Here is a 17,122-nt window from a genome sequence, read left to right as displayed (position 1 = left end):
ATGGTGCAGTGGGTTAGCCCTGTTGCCTCACGGCGCTGAGGTCCCAGGTTCGATCCCGGCTCTGGGTCACTGTCTGTGTGGAGTTTGCACATTCTCCCCATGTTTGCGTGGGTTTCACCCCCACAACTCGAATATGTGCAGGGTAGGTGGATTGGCCTTAATTGGAAAACAAAAGGAGGTGTTATTGTGTTATGGGGATAGGGTGGAAGTGAGTGCTTAAGTGGGTCGGTGCAGACTTGATGGTCCGAATGGCCTCCTTCTGCACCGTATGTGCTATGTTTTAACACTAAAGCTACCGTGGGGAAATCTCCACAATATTTAGATTAAATAAGAAATATAGTGATCTGTTGCAAAGAACATTTAATGAATAAGCAAAGTTTCAGTAAATTGTGACAGCTGCTCTCTTCAGGTATTGTAATGCAAACAGGTTTCGTGTCACTGTGCCAGCAACTCTCGCCTGCTTGACATTCACAGACTTTTTCAAATAATCTTTGCATTAAAATTTCAATTTCTATTGCCAAATAGAGAAGTGAGGGATTTGATTAGCAATGGGGAATTTACACAGGAGGTGCCCCATAAGTATTCTGATGGCAATGAGGGGAGAGGTATGAAGGAGATTTATTTGTATTGCGAGTGGAAGGGTATGAAGATGGGGAGACTTTTGAAAATCTGATGTTTAAAAACTGGGTAGGAGTGAAAGAATAGAAAGTGGAATGAAGGAAGATTGCTCGAGTGTGGTTGCAGGTGGGTGACAGTGGACGGGATTTACCCACCACCCAGCCATGTGCTTTTCGGCAGCTCGCCAGTGGGGTCTACCAGTCCCGCCGTTGTCGACAGGATTTCCGTTGACAGCTGCCCTCCTCGCTGGGAAACCCGTGCGCTGGCGCGGGACCGGAATTCCCTGCTGCCGTGAATAGCCTGTAAATCCTGCCGTGTCCGCTGTCCTGGGACAGTCTCTATTCACTGTGTCCACCACTGATCTAGACATTGGGTTGGAGGGGGTGAAGTTAAGATTGGCGACAGCACTAAAATTAGAAACATTAAGGTTCACCAGACTAATCCCCGAGATGGCGGGATTGGCTTGTGAGAAGAAATTGAGGAAACTGGGCCTATATTCTCTTTACGTTCATAAGAATGAGAGTTGATCTCATTGAAACAATTCTTACAGGGCATGACAGGGAAAATGTGGACAGGATGGTTCCCCAGCTGCTGAGTGTAGAACAAGGGTAGAAGGTCTCAGAATAAGGGACAGGCCATTTAATACTGAGGGTGGTGCAGCTTGGAATTTTTTACCCCAGAGGGCTGTGGCAGATCATTGAGCATGTTTAAGATACCGATCAATAGATTTTTGGATACTATTGACAAGAAATATAGAGATAGTGGGAAAACTACATAAGTGGTAGATGATCAGCCATGATCTGAATGACAGAGCAGGCTCTATTGGCCTACCCCTGCTCCTATTTCCTTGTTCCTAATTCTGAGGAGCTGCAAGAAGATATTAGCGTGATTGTGGAATTGGCTACAAGCTGGGAGATGGAATTCCACCGATTGTGGAATTGGCTACAAGCTGGGAGATGGAATTCTACCGATTGTGGAATTGGCTACAAGCTGGGAGATGGAATTCTACCGATTGTGGAATTGGCTACAAGCTGGGGGATGGAATTCCACCGATTGTGGAATTGGCTACAAGCTGGGTAATGGAATTCCACGTCAGTAATTTGGAGGTGGTACACTTTGGTTAAAAAAATACGCTGACTCGTGACTCAACTGAAGCCTTATTTGAACATGTGCAGGGAAGATAATTGCATCATCAAAACCGTGTCAGGAGTTAGAAGTTAAATGAAAATCCTTCATCTAAATGCTTGGCCCAATATTTGTCTTGCAAAAAATACCAAAACACAAGTTACTAAAGTTGTTTGAAAATAGAGGGCATATGCAAACCAAAGTTCTGCTCTGGAGATTGCAGATGTATGTTATTTACTTTCCACTCTGAATAAAACCCTGAATGGAAATATAGAGCAGTACGGTTGTCTATTCACATGTTGCCTATCCCCATTGCAGTTTCTAGAGTCGGTCAGTGCAGGAAGTGCTCCCTCTTGTGTTCATACAGCATACTTTGAGTGATATGAAAGAGTTGAAGGATTTAGTACTTCAGATTCAAAAGATATTAAAAGCAGCACCTCGAGTGGATAAGACCATGAGAAAAGTACTTTATGTAAAGAGAAAGAATATGAAAGTTGAGATATATTGGCAGACTTCTATAAACCCTCAATAATGAGTTTAGATGCATGTATTTTAGGAAGGATGTTGAAACAATAGTGAGTGTATAGTGCAGGCACATAGAATGAGAATGACTACTTATATGGAGGATAAACACCTACAATGCAGTTTGATCGAACTGTGATTCTGCCACCGTGTATCTGGTCCAGAAACGATAATGTTTTAAATACAGTAAAACGTTTTATTGTGTATCGTTCCAATTGCTTCTTTACAGAATGGCTGCACTTCTAGGCAAATTCCGGATTCAGTGCGCTGACATCAAGGTCATCGGCGACATTAACATGAAACCAAGCAAAGCGAGGTAGGCAGTCTGAATTGTTTTTTTTCCCTGTAACCTATAACTGTCCAAGGGAGATTTCGGTACATTGCTGCAACCTGCAGAAGCGCAGGACAGCAGTGTCGATGTTTGTGAATCATGGATGGGGGTAGTGGGTTATTGTCATCAATCCCACAAACACCGACTAAGCTAGTGGCTTGTTTCAGAAATGATCTTGGTGTATTCTAGGATAGGTCTTGCTCTCCATTTGCAGTGAATGATGTTGCAGACAGATTCTAAATCTTTATTGAAACACAAGATTATGAGGGGGTTTCAGCGGGTAGATGCTGAGAGGATGTTTGCCCTTGTGGGGCAATCTAGACCTTGGGGACACAGTTTAAAAATAAAGAAGACTCCTATTTACTACAGATGAGGAGGAGCTTCGTCTCTCAGAAGATCACTAATCTTTAGAATCCTTTACCCCAGAGAGTAGTGGAAGCTGAGACATTGACTATATTAAGGGTTAAGTTATAGACAGATTTTTGCTCAATAAGGGAGTCGAGGACTATGGAAAGGGGGGGGCAAGCAGGAAAGGGGGGGGGGGGCAAGCAGGAAAGTGGTGTTAAGGCAACCATCAGATCAGCCATTATCTTATTGAAGCAGGCTCGAGGGGTTGAAATCTGTGGAATGGGAATAAAGGACGGTTTTGCCTGAGGAAATACTCATTCCTATTGTTCCAGAGTGTGTTCTACACATCCATCTCTGTCTAGGTCAAACTTTGCTACAGATGTAAAACAGAAAGAAAGCCAGTAATGTGCATGAGGACACCTGACCTCATTGAGGAATAGTGCAGAAGCATGAGGGATAGGTGAAGAATGGAAAATATAAACTCAACTGTTGAGCTTATAGAATTTTACATGAATCCGCAGCTAAACTCCCGGTTCAAGTACATACCCAAAACATATTTTTTTAATAAGAAGTCTTACAACACCAGGTTAAAGTCCAACAGGTTTGTTTCAAACACGAGCTTTCGGAGCACGGCTCCTTCTTCAGGCACCTGAAGAAGGAGCCGTGCTCCGAAAGCTCGTGTTTGAAACAAACCTGTTGGACTTTAACCTGGTGTTGTAAGACTTCTTACTGTGCTCACCCCAGTCCAACGCCGGCATCTCCACATCATGGATATTTTTTTAAGTTTGGGGAAGCCAAATATGCTGAGAAGACAAATGCAAGTTGTCTCAAGGGTGCTGTCCAGTGTTCGATATTTGCAGTAACAGATGAAAATACAGCACTGGGCCAATTTGAAGACTTGTTTTAATGTGATCAGATTATTGTTCTTGTAATTGCACCATTTTACAGAACAGACATGGAACTCTATCATTAGTTATGGAATCATTTCTGCCTGCTTTGACTGCTAATTGTAATGACTGATTACAGCTGGAAAACATTTGAGGAATTGATTGAACCATACCAACTGCATGAGGGTTCCAAGGATCCTGCAACTGCAGAGATACTGCAGAAAGAATATCCATGGAAAATTACTGATGCTGAGCTGGAGAGATTTAAAGACAAGGTGGGCAGAAAATAGTTTCAAAATATATAAATTTTGCCCCTAAATTATTTATGATTAATGGTCATCATAAATGTACATGTAATTACAGTGACTTTTTGTTTTAAATTAAAGACCTACCGCCAGGTCCGACTCAACGAACTTCTGCAGGAGAACTCCCGATCTGCCAATATTATCGTTGTGTAAGTGCAGTCTATGGACATTACACCTAAATCAACTAATTAAGCACTGATTATCACAGGAAACAGTAAGGATTGTTCTTGGTGTTTTAGATAACGTTACATTATAGATTCAAAAGTATATTTTGCTCCTATTTTTAGTGGAGAAAGTAGGTATGATTTTAGTCTATACATTGGGAAAGAAATTGCTATGGGTACGATATAACCAAATGGGAACTATGTCCCATAGCAAATGCATTTTGCCGCGTGTATCCCAGCACTCGCAGTACTGGGAAACACAACGCTATCTAACGGGACTCTGGTTAGATACTGGGCCTCAGCGCGGAAAGCACAGCCGAGGCTTCACTGAGGAGTCCCACTCATCAGAGTTCCTCACCCACCAGAGCTCCTCAGTGTAGTGGGAGATCGGAACAACGTTTTAAAATGGGGTCCCGATCTCTTGAGCCCCCGAACAACCCTCTCCACGTGTACACCATGGCATGCTGCTTTTCAGCCGCACTGTTGCTGGTAGATCGCGCCAAGTAAATTCTACTTTAGTATTCTTCGGAATATATTGGCTTGTATTAGCCACACCTGCATTATTAGAATCTTTTTTGAACTTAACCTTTCATTTTCTTTCACACACTAGGAGTTTGCCAATCGCAAGGAAGGAAGCTGTATCAAGTTACCTTTATATGGCTTGGTTGGAGATTCTTTCCAGAAACCTGCCTCCTGTCATAATGATCCGAGGAAATCAAAAGAATGTCCTGACCTTCTACTCCTAACAGAAAATTTCATGTCGAGGCGACAGCAAATGCCCCATTCACTGCAACAATTATTTATCGCGCAGCACATTTGCTTAAAAAGGGCAACATTTGATTGAAGTTCCTGATTTCCTGCTCCATTTCACAAATAATGTCACGAGTTAGTCTTCTAAAATCACAGTGATATTTGGTCAACATGTCATGAACTAGTCTGATTAATAGTACCTTGCATTTTAAAACATTATTCTCCAATTACTAATTTTACAAAGATGGAATAGCATTCCCTTGTGCAGCCATTATATTAAAGGAATAATATATTCATTGCAGGTCATTATGTGGATCCTAAATTCTTCAGCCTCAAGATTTTCCAAGGGGTTTCTGCTGCATTGTTACTGTTTGATATTTCCATTAACTCCGTTTAAATCAGGGTTTTATTAGAGGTTTTGACTCAATTATGTAACTTAATGAGCATATACACCAGAAGGAACGGTTGAGAAAAGTCTGTTACGGATGTCTGACGAGCACAAATTCAAAACTTAACTAAATTTGAGAAAAGAGAGAATGTGTTTAACCAGACTGGGTGCACAACAGATAGTGAAATTAAGGAAGAAGTGCAGAGATAGAACAGAATGGAATGAAAAGGGAATGGTGTGAAATTCCATAGAAAGGAGAGGCACAAAAAAAATCAGTTATATTTGGGGGAATTTCTTGCAATATGATACAAATATTCATTTTGCTGACATTCAATGACTGACTTGTGTAAGTAACAATGTAATCTGCAAAACATAAATAGTATTCTTGTATCTGGTGAGTGTTGAATAAATGGTAGTAGAATTTAAACTTGTCACCCTCGAACTTCTTTCACATAGTGAAATTTACAAGAGATCTCTTACTGTTTTGTAAATGTTTCTGTTAATTAAATGACTGGATCATTACAACATGTTGGACGCAATTTAACGGCGGTGTTGCGCCCGGTGCAGATCCATGTGCACCGGTTAAATTGTGGGAGAGGTAGAAACCGGGATCTGCGTAGGCGCTAATCGCTTTGCGATCTAACCGGCCCGCTCCTGTTGGCGGATTACGTATCCTCCCAGACGTGGAGAGACACCAAGTAAGGGCAATTTACATTTCATTAATGAGATGGATGCCCTATCTAATGGCCTCCCGGGAACTAACCAGCTCCCCAATGAGAGGTCACACAGGCGACGTTTAGCACTCTATTTAAAAACGGGAACCTAGCGCGATGGCTGCTGAGGGGATCGGAGGAGGTTGACTACCCATCTTCATTTTCGTCCTGTATTTGTGTAAGGCTCTATATAAATGCAAGACTTTTATTTTCTTTCGATGGAACAGTAAGCAGAAGCTCTGGCTGTCTGTTCAAATGGGTATCCCATGGCATTTCTTTTGAATAAAAGTTTGGTGTTCAGCCCATGTTCCTGCCAACATTCATTGTTCAGCCCAGGCCAAGCAAGATTAATTGGTCAGTCTTGGTGCTGTTTCTGAGATCTTGGGCATTGCGAGTTGGCATTCCTTCCTACAACGCCATAGCAAAATAGTTCATGGATTGCAGAACACTTTGGGACACCTGAGGATTTGAAAGTGCTATATAATTTCAGATTCTTTACATTTATATAAAAAAAGAAATTCACATTTTGCCGATGATGAAAATGGCATTCTGATAATGTCATCTCTGTTTTGCTGGGCAGCACGGTGGCCTAGTGGTTAGCACAACCGCCTCACGGCGCTGAGGTCCCAGGTTCGATCCCGGCTCTGGGTCACTGTCCGTGTGGAGTTTGCACATTCTCCCCGTGTCTGCGTGGGTTTCGCCCCCACAACCCAAAAATGTGCAGAGTAGGTGGATTGGCCAATGCTAAATTGCCCCTTAATTGGAAAAAATAATTGGGTAATCTAAATTAAAAAAAAAAAAAATCTCTGTTTTGCTGATAATCTGAAATACACACAAATGTTTGTCGAAAGCATCCGAGAAGAACAATGCTTGCGTACACGCTTCCTGAATCCATACTTCCTGAATCCATAATAATATAAATTTTTACGTCTGTGCACTTCTCTGTTTGGTTGGTGAGTTCATTTGGTCGGCAGAGTCTGGCTTATGTGGGGGCACAGATCTGGAGCCCATGAGACGCGTGTAGCTACCAACAGTTGTTGGAATCCAACAATATCTTGAGCTTTGTTTTAAAAGTTGTGTTATCATTAATCTGCACTGCTGGGTAAAAGGGGTAACCGCAATCCCTGGCACATTGACACTGGCACCTGACAGTGTCCCTATCAGGGTGCTTGGGTGGCAGCGCCAAGGTGCAAGACTGGCACTCTGGTGCCAGCAGGAATGCCAGGGTATCGTCCTGACCACCCGGGGGTCTCTAATGGCCTGGGAGAGCCCCCAGGTGCCGTTACGCCTGGTTCACATTTGTGCTAAACAGCGTCCTGGTGAGGTCTCCCAGGTGAGGCGGTTTTGTGCCTGGTGAATACTAATGGATATTTTAATATCTAATCTGCATCTCACTCACCGAGGGTGAGATCCAGATCTTGACGCCTCATGAGATCTCATTAAATCTTGCAAAGCATTTCGAGCATAACGAATCTCATGACAGCCCTCTTGAGATTCAGTGGGCTCGTCACATCAAGTCAGCACCCTAGAAATCTATCTATTTCCACCTAAATACATTCAGTGATTTGGCGTCCACAGCTTTCTGTAGTAGAAAATTCCACAGGTTCACCATCCTCTGAGTGAAGAATTTTCTACGTTTCAATGAGATCCTCCCTCGTTCTTCTAAATTCCAGTGAATGCAGGCCCGGTCAACCCAATCTCTAATCGCACAACAATCCTGCTACCCCAGGAAATCAATCTGATGAATCTTTGCTGCACTCCTTCGATGGCAAGTATAATCCCTTAGATGAGGAGATCAAAACCGCGCACACTACCCCAGATGGCTGCAGTAAGACATCTTGGCTCTTGTTACTAACGTTTTCCACACAATAACAACCGTGACTGTGGCTGCAGAATAATTTGCGCACAGTGCAATTATTTCCGCATTAATCAGCCAAGACATTTCTTTGTGCTGGTTCAAATACTTGCTCATTAGTCACTTTTCATTAATTTTCATTGATTGCCCATAACTCAAACTCCCTCACTTGTCATACTTCAAGATTAGAAGTCCAGTTTTCATAACACACCACTTAATTTCTCCTTGCAGGATTTTAAACACTCCTTGATGCTTTTAAATATCTCGTACAATTACCTTTTTTGGCTTCCTTGCTTTGATATTCAGAAAGAATTAGACTAGCCGTGTATATTTATAATCTGAATTCCCCCATTTCTATTGTTCAGTTTTAGGGCAGTGTTCTTCAAACTTTTTTTCCAGGGACCCATTTTTACCGCCGGCTGACCGTTGCGACCCACGCCGGCTGACCTTCGCGACCCACGCCGGCTGACCTCCGCGACCCACGCCGGCTGACCTCCGCGACCCACGCCGGCTGACCTCCGCGACCCACGCCGGCTGACCTCCGCGACCCACGCCGGCCGACCTGTGCGACCCACCATTTTTTCTTACCTTGTTGCTGCTGACAAAAATGGAGGAAATGGTTTTGTGCAGCACGGTAGCATTGTGGATAGCACAATCGCTTCACAGCTCCAGGGTCCCAGGTTCGATTCCGGCTTGGGTCACTGTCTGTGCAGAGTCTGCACATCCTCCCCGTGTCTGCGTGGGTTTCCTCCGCGTGCTCCGGTTTCCTTCCACAGTCCAAAGATGTGCAAGTTAGGTGGATTGGACATGATAAATTGCCCTTAGTGTTGGGTGGGGTTGTTAACCTTGGGTAAGGTGCTCTTTCCAGGAGCTGGTGCAGACTTGATGGGCTGAATGGCCTCCTTCTGCACTGTAAATTCTATGATCTATGAACTTGTTGGATGAAGGTGAAGCCTTCTGGTGTCTGAAAGTATGGAGTCTCCATCTGTCCAAAGTTCTATATTTTTTTTCCTGTAAAATGTTATCAAATAATTTAATAACCCCCTCCGAACTTGTAAAAAAATAAAATGAATAAAATAAATGAAAAAAATAAAAATTGAATGAGGCCCTAAATCACACGTGAATCCTGGGTTTAGTTCACACCTGGTTCTGCCAGAAGCAAACATTATGGTAGGTGGGGGCATTTAATTGGGCAGAAAGCAAAATATCTTTCCCAACAGTGGGGTGAAATTTTGGAATCTTTTTTCCTGACTTTCAAGGTGGGTCGAGCTACCCAACAACCCATGTCAGGAACCCCACTTTCATGAATTAGTGTCTCATGCATCCTCATTAAAAGGCCACCTCTCCGGAATTAAGTATCCCCTCCAAGCTAGGTTCCCTGCCAGCAGGGTGGCACAGTGGTTAGCACTGCTGCCTCAGAGCACCGAGGACCTGGGTTTGAGCCCAGGTCACTATCCGAATGGAGTTTGCACATTCTCCCCGTGTCTGAGTGGGTCTCACCCCCACAACCCAAAGATGTGCCGGATAGGTGGATTGGCCATGCTAAATTGCTCCTTAATTGGGGGAAAAAAAGAGTTCCGTGCCAGCAAAAATTTAGAACGTTGAGTTTAATGACTGTATACAGCTGCCATGCATCTGGCCAGCTTCACCCCTTCCATGAGTTTGAGGCCCACAGATACCGCTTTCACCTTCTTGGGGGAACCTTGCCTAACTTCACTCACATCTAGTGACCAGGCTAGACACGGGGAGCAGGCTGAGCTGGGAAGCAGTGTCCGGGGAAGGGGAGGGAGATTCTCTGGCCGTTCGCTGGAGGCGGAATTCTCTGGTCCCGCTGGAAGCACATCCCTGCCCATGGGTTTCGCGGCAGTGTTGGGTGGTTTCAATAGGCCATTCACAAGGAGTAAAGAATACTGCCACCAGCACCCTCGCTAACAGGAGTAGTGGGGCAGACTCGCAGCCGAGAATAATGGCCAGAGTCTTAAAGGGTGGGGTCAGTGGTGTCATTGTTGGGATCCTGGGGGGAGGTGTGAACCCAGGTCACTGGTGTTGGGGAGGGGGAACATCAGAGTTAGCGGGTGGCAGGTCCAGGGTTAGAATCTGGGAGGTGAAGGTCTCATGGGGGGGGTGGGGTGAACCTCACAAAGGGAGACTGTACAGGTGGCTGAGATAACGAGAGGGGAAGGGTCAGTGTGGGCAGGGGGACGGTAATGGATGCCAACTCTGAGGGAAGGGAAGGTATGTGGAGGTGGATTGTTTTAGGGTCCAGGGTAATGGGTGACAGAAGGAAGAACATAGAACAGTACAGCACAGAACAGGCCCTTCGGCCCTCGATGTTGTGCAGAGCTTTGTCCAAAACCAAGATCAAGCTATCCCACTCCCTGTCATTGTGCTCCGAAGAGGAATGATGATACTGGGTGGGTCAAGGGTGATGGGGGAAGGTGGTGGGTGACGGGTGGGTAGAGGTGATGGACTGCGTCTGGAAGGTGACATACCATTTACCAAATCTGACCTTCACCACACAGTCAGTGAGATCCTGCCAGGTGGGAAGGGGGTGAATGGAGTTCTAGGTCAGCACAAGTGGCGAATGAAAAGAGAACCCTAATAATGATTAGGCAACTGGACGTTAAAGATGCTCAATTGTAGTAATAATAATAATCTTTATTGTCACAAGTAGGCTTACATTAACACTGCAATGACGTTACTGTGAAAGTCCCCTAGTCGCCACATTCTGCGCCTGTTCGGGTACACAGAGGGAGAATTCAGAATGTCCAATTCACCTAACAAGCACGTCTTTCAGGACTTGTGGGAGGAAACCGGAGCACCCGGAGGAAACCCACACAGACACAAGGAGAACATGCAGACTCCGCACAGACAGTAATCCAAGGTGGGAATCGAACCTGGGATCCTGGTGCTGTGAAGAAACAATGCTAACCACTGTGCTACTGTGCCACCCTCTCTCTCTCCTCTCGATGAAGCTCACACGGCAGTGGACCTGTTCCCGGCTCATGCATCTCATAACATTGAGATCCCAGCAAGGTGTGGAGCTGCCGTTTAGTCTGTGCCAAATGCCGTTGGTGGCTGGTCAGAGGCGGGGATGGAGTGAGGGAGGGAGGGAGGGAGGTAGATGCCTCCAAGGGGACAGACTGGTGACAGCAGCCAAATCCTGACTCCAATCTCCATCCTCCAGGGCAAATGGTCATAGCTAACAAGGACTCATGTAGTTGGGTCTTTTAAAGAAAATCTTTTCTCCAAATTTTCAACATTTTCATCAATAAATAACCAAAGAAAAAACAAACAAATACAATGACAATTCCCCGCACACAAACCGCATCCCGCTCAATATACAGACCAAAACATCCACCCATACATTCCAGATAAAAAAAACACAAATTAACAATCAATCCGTATACAGTGTAACCAAAAACAACAATACCGCCACCCCCCCCCCCCCCCCCCATGTTCAATTGCAACCAGTTCTCGGAAGTGTATAATAAACAGTCCCCATGAATTGTGAAACCCTTCCTTCATCCTCCCTTCAACTGAAACTTCACCTTCCCGAGAGACACGGAAATTCAAGTAGGTTCTCCCCCCCCCCCCCCCCCTCCGCCCCCCTGCCAAGCCGTGTCACAGGATAGAGAAGCTAACCTCCACCCCAACAGGACCCGCCTCAGGGAAATCAGGGGGCAAAGGCTAACATCTGCCCCCCCCCACCCGCCTGCCGTCTGAGCCGGTCCCCCACCCCCACCCCCACCAGAAAAGGCTTATAGGGGCCCTGATTCCAAGTTCAGGAGCACTACCCCCGAGATGACCCTGAAAACCCTCCATCAAACCCTTCACATTCCACATAACTATCCTACCCGGGAGTCCCCCTCTCCTCCCCCACTATCCGCCATCATCATAACTCCACATCCTGCCCACTGAGCTTGGCCCGCCCCATCCCATTGTTACCATCGAGCCCCTTCCCCCTCCCAGAATCCCCCCCCCCCCCCCCCCATCCACTTCCTCTCGAAAACACCTCACCCAGTATCGGTCCCCTCCCCCAACATTTCACACCTCCTAGGTCCATCGAAACCTGTTCTACCAGGCTTTGATGGCCCTGCCCCTCCCCCCACCACACTGTCATTCATTGGCCAGTTTGAGCTAGCCAGTGTGAAAGCCCCTGCCCAGGCCTCACTCCCCTCCAATCCCCTCCCACCTGCCCGGTCCCAGGAAAACAAATAAATCCCCTTCAACACATAACCCCATGGGCAACACGGTAGCATAATGGCTTCACAGTGCCGGGTTCCAGGTTCGATTCCCGGCTTGGGCCACTGTCTGTGTGGAGTCTGCACGTTCTCCCTGTGTCTGCGTGGGTTTCCTCCAGGTGCTCCGCTTTCCTCCCACAGTCCAAAGATGTTGCAGGTTAGATGCATTGGCTATGATAAATTGCCCTTGGGTTAGATGGAGTTGCTGGGTTACAGAGATAGGGTGGAGATGTGGGATTAAGTAGGGGGCTCTTTTCATGAGCCGGTGGATACTCGATGGGCCAAATGGCCTCCTTCTGCACTGTAAATTCTATGAAATTCTATAAACACACAAACCCCAAAGAACAATCATTGCAAAAGAAAATCCCAACTCCTACCTTGTCCAAATAGGCAACTTCAACTCATTTAGCACATATAATATGCAAGGAAAAATAGAGCTACATACACTCCTCCACCCCCCCCCCCCCCCCCCCCCCTACCCTCAGTCCCATTTCTCACTTCTGCCTCAGTCCTTCTGCTTTCACAAATGCCTCTGCCGCTTCCACCGTCTCGAAATAAAAGTCTTTGGAGTTGTAGGTCACCGTCAACTTAGCTGGGTACACTACCGAACCGCACACTGCTGTGTGCTGTTTACACTTGGCCGAAGGCCGCCGCCTCCTCGCCAACTCCACAGTAAAGTCCTGCTGTATGCGTATCCCAGCTGCAGCCCACTGCACCTCCCGCTTCTGCTTTGCCCAACTCAAAGCTCCTTCACACAGTACCTACGGAATCAAATAATCACTGCTCTTGGTGGCTCATCCGCCTTTGTTTTAGGCCCCCACGCCCTCTGAGCCCGATCCAGTTTGTACCGAGAGGGACCTTTCCCCTTCCCCCAACAGCTCTGCCAACATCTTGGCAAAGCACTCCGTCAGCCTCGGGCCCTCCACCCCCTCGGGCAGGCCCACGATCCCCAGATTTTGCCGCCTAGATCTGTTTCCAGGTCCCCCACTTTGGCTCACAGACCTTTGTTGGCCTCCACCACCCTCTGCAGCTCCTCACCCACCGAGGTGAGTTGATCGCTGTGTTGCGACGAGGCCTCCTCCTCTTCAGTTTCCCACCCTGCTCCCGCACCTCGACCAATGTCTTCGACACCACCGACTTCACCGGAGCAATCACCTCCCCCACCAGCACCTTCATTGCCGCCATCATCTCCTTCCTCATCACCTCCATGTGCTTTGCAAACTGTTTTCAAATTCCAAAGCCATCACCTCGGTCATCTTTTCCGCCGTGAACGGTGCGGCCCCACCCGGTGACCCAGCCTCCGCCATCCTTCCAGTTGCCGAGCCGACCCTTCCACTCGACGGCGAACCATCACTCATCGTCTTCTCCACGGCGGATCTCCTTTTGGTTTTGGACATCCTCTTTCCTCATGTCTTCCTGCACTTATTTAACAAATATTTGCCCCTGGGACTGGCCGTTAAATTCTAAACAATCAAACCCTGAGCAGGAGCCGCCCAACGCGTGACCTCTTCCTACATACCGCCACCGGAAGCCCCGTAGTTGGTCTTTCTGTGCTGTCAAGGTAATGGGTTCTCTCGAGAGTTTGGAGGGTAGTGGAGGCGTGACTCACATCAGCCTGATCAAAGGGACACGGCTCCATGTGCAATCATGTATGAACAGGAGGAACATCCAACTCTGGTCCTCTGGAATGTCCTTTTACACTGACCGGCTGGCTTTGGGATGGAGGGAAACCTGTAAAGGACATACTCACAAAATGTACCACTCTCAGATCCACTGAGCTGTCGAGAATGCCGGCTGCAGGCAACCCTGCCTTAGAATCGCATCCAGATGAGGGGAATAAGGGTCCCTTGCAGGTTGGCACAGTGCCAGGAAGGGGGGGGGGGGGCCTGAGCAGCCAGATAAGGAGGGTAGAGTGCTCTTTCAAAGGGTCGGGCAGACTCGATGGGCCGAATGGCCCCCTTCTGCACTGTACGGATTCTATGGATTCCCAAACAAAACTTAAAATGTAAAACATGATTAAATTAAGAAAGAAATACAACATTTATAAGTCAAAATGATCAGACTGTGAGCAAGTTTCAGCAATAAACATCAGGGTTGGGAAGAACAATATTGTTTGAAATCAAATTGTTTCCAAAAATCTTGAAACAATAAACACACAATTTGAAACATGAGGTATGTATTCTATTGAGCTAAGTGGACTTTATGAATTAATTCACAATGTATATTTAATTAACTCTGCTACTGATCTGCTACTGGGGCTGGTTTAGCTCACTTGGCTAAATCGCTGGTTTTTAAAGCAGGCCAGCAGCACGGTTCGATTCCCGTACCAGCCTCCCCGAACAGGTGCCGGAATGTGGCGACTAGGGGCTTTTCACAGTAGCTTCATTGAAGCCTACTCGTGACAATAAGCGATTTTCATTTTCATTTCATTTTTCATTTTTACTGATCTATGGATACAAGTTAACAAAGTATACTAATGAACTTTGTTTATTGATGAACTATGTATGCTAATCATAATCATAGAATTTAGTACAGAAGGAGGCTATTCGGCCCATCGAGTCTGCACAAGCCCTTAGAAAGAGCACCCTATTTAAGCCCAACGCCTCCAGCCTGTCACCAGAGGCAATTTAACATGGCCAATCCACCTAACCTGCACGTCTTTGCAGGAAACCTGAGCACCTGGAGGAAACCCACAGACATGGGGAGAAAGTGCAAACTCCAGCCACCCGAAGCCAGAATTGAACCCCCAGTCCCTGTAGCTGTGAGGTAGCAGTGCTAGCCGCTGTGCCACACATGATTACAAGTTAACTTTGCATATTAAATAATTTTGTTTATTGATGAACTATGTACACTAATGATCTATATTTCCATTAACTTTGTATATTAATGAAGTTTGTTTATTGAAGATTTATGTATGCTAATGGTCTATATAAGGGGCAGCATGATAGGACAGTGGATTCCGGGTTTAAGTCACTGTCTGTGCGGAATCTGCACGTTCTCCCCGTCTGCGTGGGTTTCCTCCCACAGTCCAAAGACGTGCAGGTTAGATGGAATAGCCATGATCAATTGTCCTTAGTATCCAAAAGGGTTATGTGGGGTTACGGAGATAGGGTGGAGGTGTGGCTTTGGGTAAGGTGCTTTTTCCAGGGGAGGGTGCAGATTCGATGGGCCGAATGCCCTCCTTTGGCACTGTAAATTGAGAAGTTAAGTTTGCGGATTGATGAACTGTGCATAATACTGGACTGCGTAAGTGGATGAATTTGTACCGACTGAAGAGAGGCAGGAATGAAGAGAGTTGGGCCTGTGTAGCAGAGGCACTTCTTGCAGGAGCACTGAGTGATGTGGATGGGTCAGAGTCCCACCATGCATTCGGCTTCACTCTGGGTTATGGCGGTGTTGGAGAAGCCGCTGCGATCCTGGGTCGGCTCCTCTGCTGCCCTTGTGGGAAGGCGGCTGCTGGACAAGGTATTCGGCAGGGTCTCGGCCATGCAGCCGGCTGCACACTGCTCCGACCAAGGTAGATACATATCAGTATCCGGGCACGGAGGCGCTGTGAAAGCAGCTCCTCCCAGGTTGTAATCTTCCGGCTGGGTTGGAGCGTTTCCTTGTTCTGTTACAGAGGAGGGGAGGGGGGGTCTCCGTGTCTGGAGGAGTTTCCAGCAGGGACTGACTGCAGAGGCTGAGCAAGGCAGCTCACCACCTTCCTGCCGGGCAGTTAGGGAGAGGCTAGAAATGCTGGCCGAGCCACATGAACAAAACAAACAATCGGGGTCATTAATACCATTGCATCAATGATATATTCTAATTATGGTCCATTTTTAAAAATCCCCCCCCACAACCCCAAAGAGTAGGGGGATTGGTCATTCTTCTGAGATCCGGAGGTGGATTGGCCACGCTAAATTGGCCCTTAATTGGGAAACAAAATTATGGGTACTCTAAATTTATTAAAGAAAACGTTTAAAAATCCTTCTTTTGAATAACTCATCTTGCACAAGGGTCCTTGAGTATTCTGATTTGTATTGCACAGTAACAAGATTTTAATGTTTATTTGTCCTTTTTGTTTTGCAATCTACAAAAGATTGTAATTGCACACAACTGCCTGGGAGCGGCAGTCACCAGTGGATTGGAGGTGGGGGTGGGGATTCAGACAGGGGGGTGGGGGTGGAGGAGCTGGGTTGGGGGGTGGAGTCAGACAGGTGTTGGATGGGGGGAGGGGTGGAGTTGGATGGGGGGGAGGGGTGGAGTTGGATGGGGGGAGGGGTGGAGTTGGATGGGGGGGGAGGGGTGGAGTTGGATGGGGGGGAGGGGTGGAGTTGGATGGGGGAGGGGTGGAGTTGGATGGGGGAGGGGTGGAGTTGGATGGGGGGAGGGGTGGAGTTGGATGGGGGGGGGGGTGGAGTTGGATGGGGGGAGGGGTGGAGTTGGTGGGGGAGGGGTGGAGTTGGATGGGGGGGAGGGTGGAGTTGGATGGGGGGAGGGTGTGAGGGTGAGTTGGATGGGGGGGAGGGTGGGGTGGATGGGGGGGAGGGTGGTTGGATGGGGGGGAGGGGTGGAGTTGGATGGGGGGGGGGGGGTGGAGTTGGATGGGGGGGAGGGGTGGAGTTGGAAATGGTGGCAACTGGGGGGCAGGGGTGGAGTTGGATGTGGAAGGGGGCAGGGGTGGCGTTAGGATAGGGGGGGGAGGGGGCAGGGGTGGAGTTGGATGGGGGAGGGGCAGGGGTGGAGTTGGATGGGGCAGGGGTGGAGTTGGATGGGGGAGGGTGGAGGTGGATGGTGAGGGGTGGAGTTGGATGGGTTAGGTGGGTTGGAGTGGGGATGGCGGTGGAGTCTGGAATGGGGGGGAGGGGTGGGAGTGGATGGGGGGGAGGGGGT

General features: G+C 47.4%; 1 protein-coding gene across 3 annotated transcripts in view; it reads left to right on the top strand.

Moving 5' to 3' along the window:
- slc12a1 (solute carrier family 12 member 1) overlaps window positions 1–5,859 on the top strand; it is a 106,820-nt gene extending 100,961 nt beyond the window's left edge. For all 3 annotated transcript variants that reach the window (XM_038784360.1, XM_038784359.1, XM_038784361.1), the window contains 4 exons: window positions 2,495–2,581; window positions 3,971–4,106; window positions 4,218–4,285; window positions 4,911–5,859. In XM_038784360.1, coding sequence (XP_038640288.1) covers window positions 2,495–2,581; window positions 3,971–4,106; window positions 4,218–4,285; window positions 4,911–5,046 — 427 coding nt within the window. In that variant the 3' untranslated portion in view covers window positions 5,047–5,859. The remainder of the gene's footprint in view (window positions 1–2,494; window positions 2,582–3,970; window positions 4,107–4,217; window positions 4,286–4,910) is intronic.
- The last annotated feature ends 11,263 nt before the right edge of the window (window positions 5,860–17,122 follow it).

The sequence above is a fragment of the Scyliorhinus canicula genome, chromosome 24, assembly GCF_902713615.1.
Source record: "Scyliorhinus canicula chromosome 24, sScyCan1.1, whole genome shotgun sequence".
In the NCBI taxonomy this organism is placed as follows: Eukaryota; Metazoa; Chordata; class Chondrichthyes; order Carcharhiniformes; family Scyliorhinidae; genus Scyliorhinus; species Scyliorhinus canicula.
The sequence above is the reverse complement of the archived record's forward strand: the minus strand, read 5'-3'. Positions and strand labels throughout refer to the sequence as shown.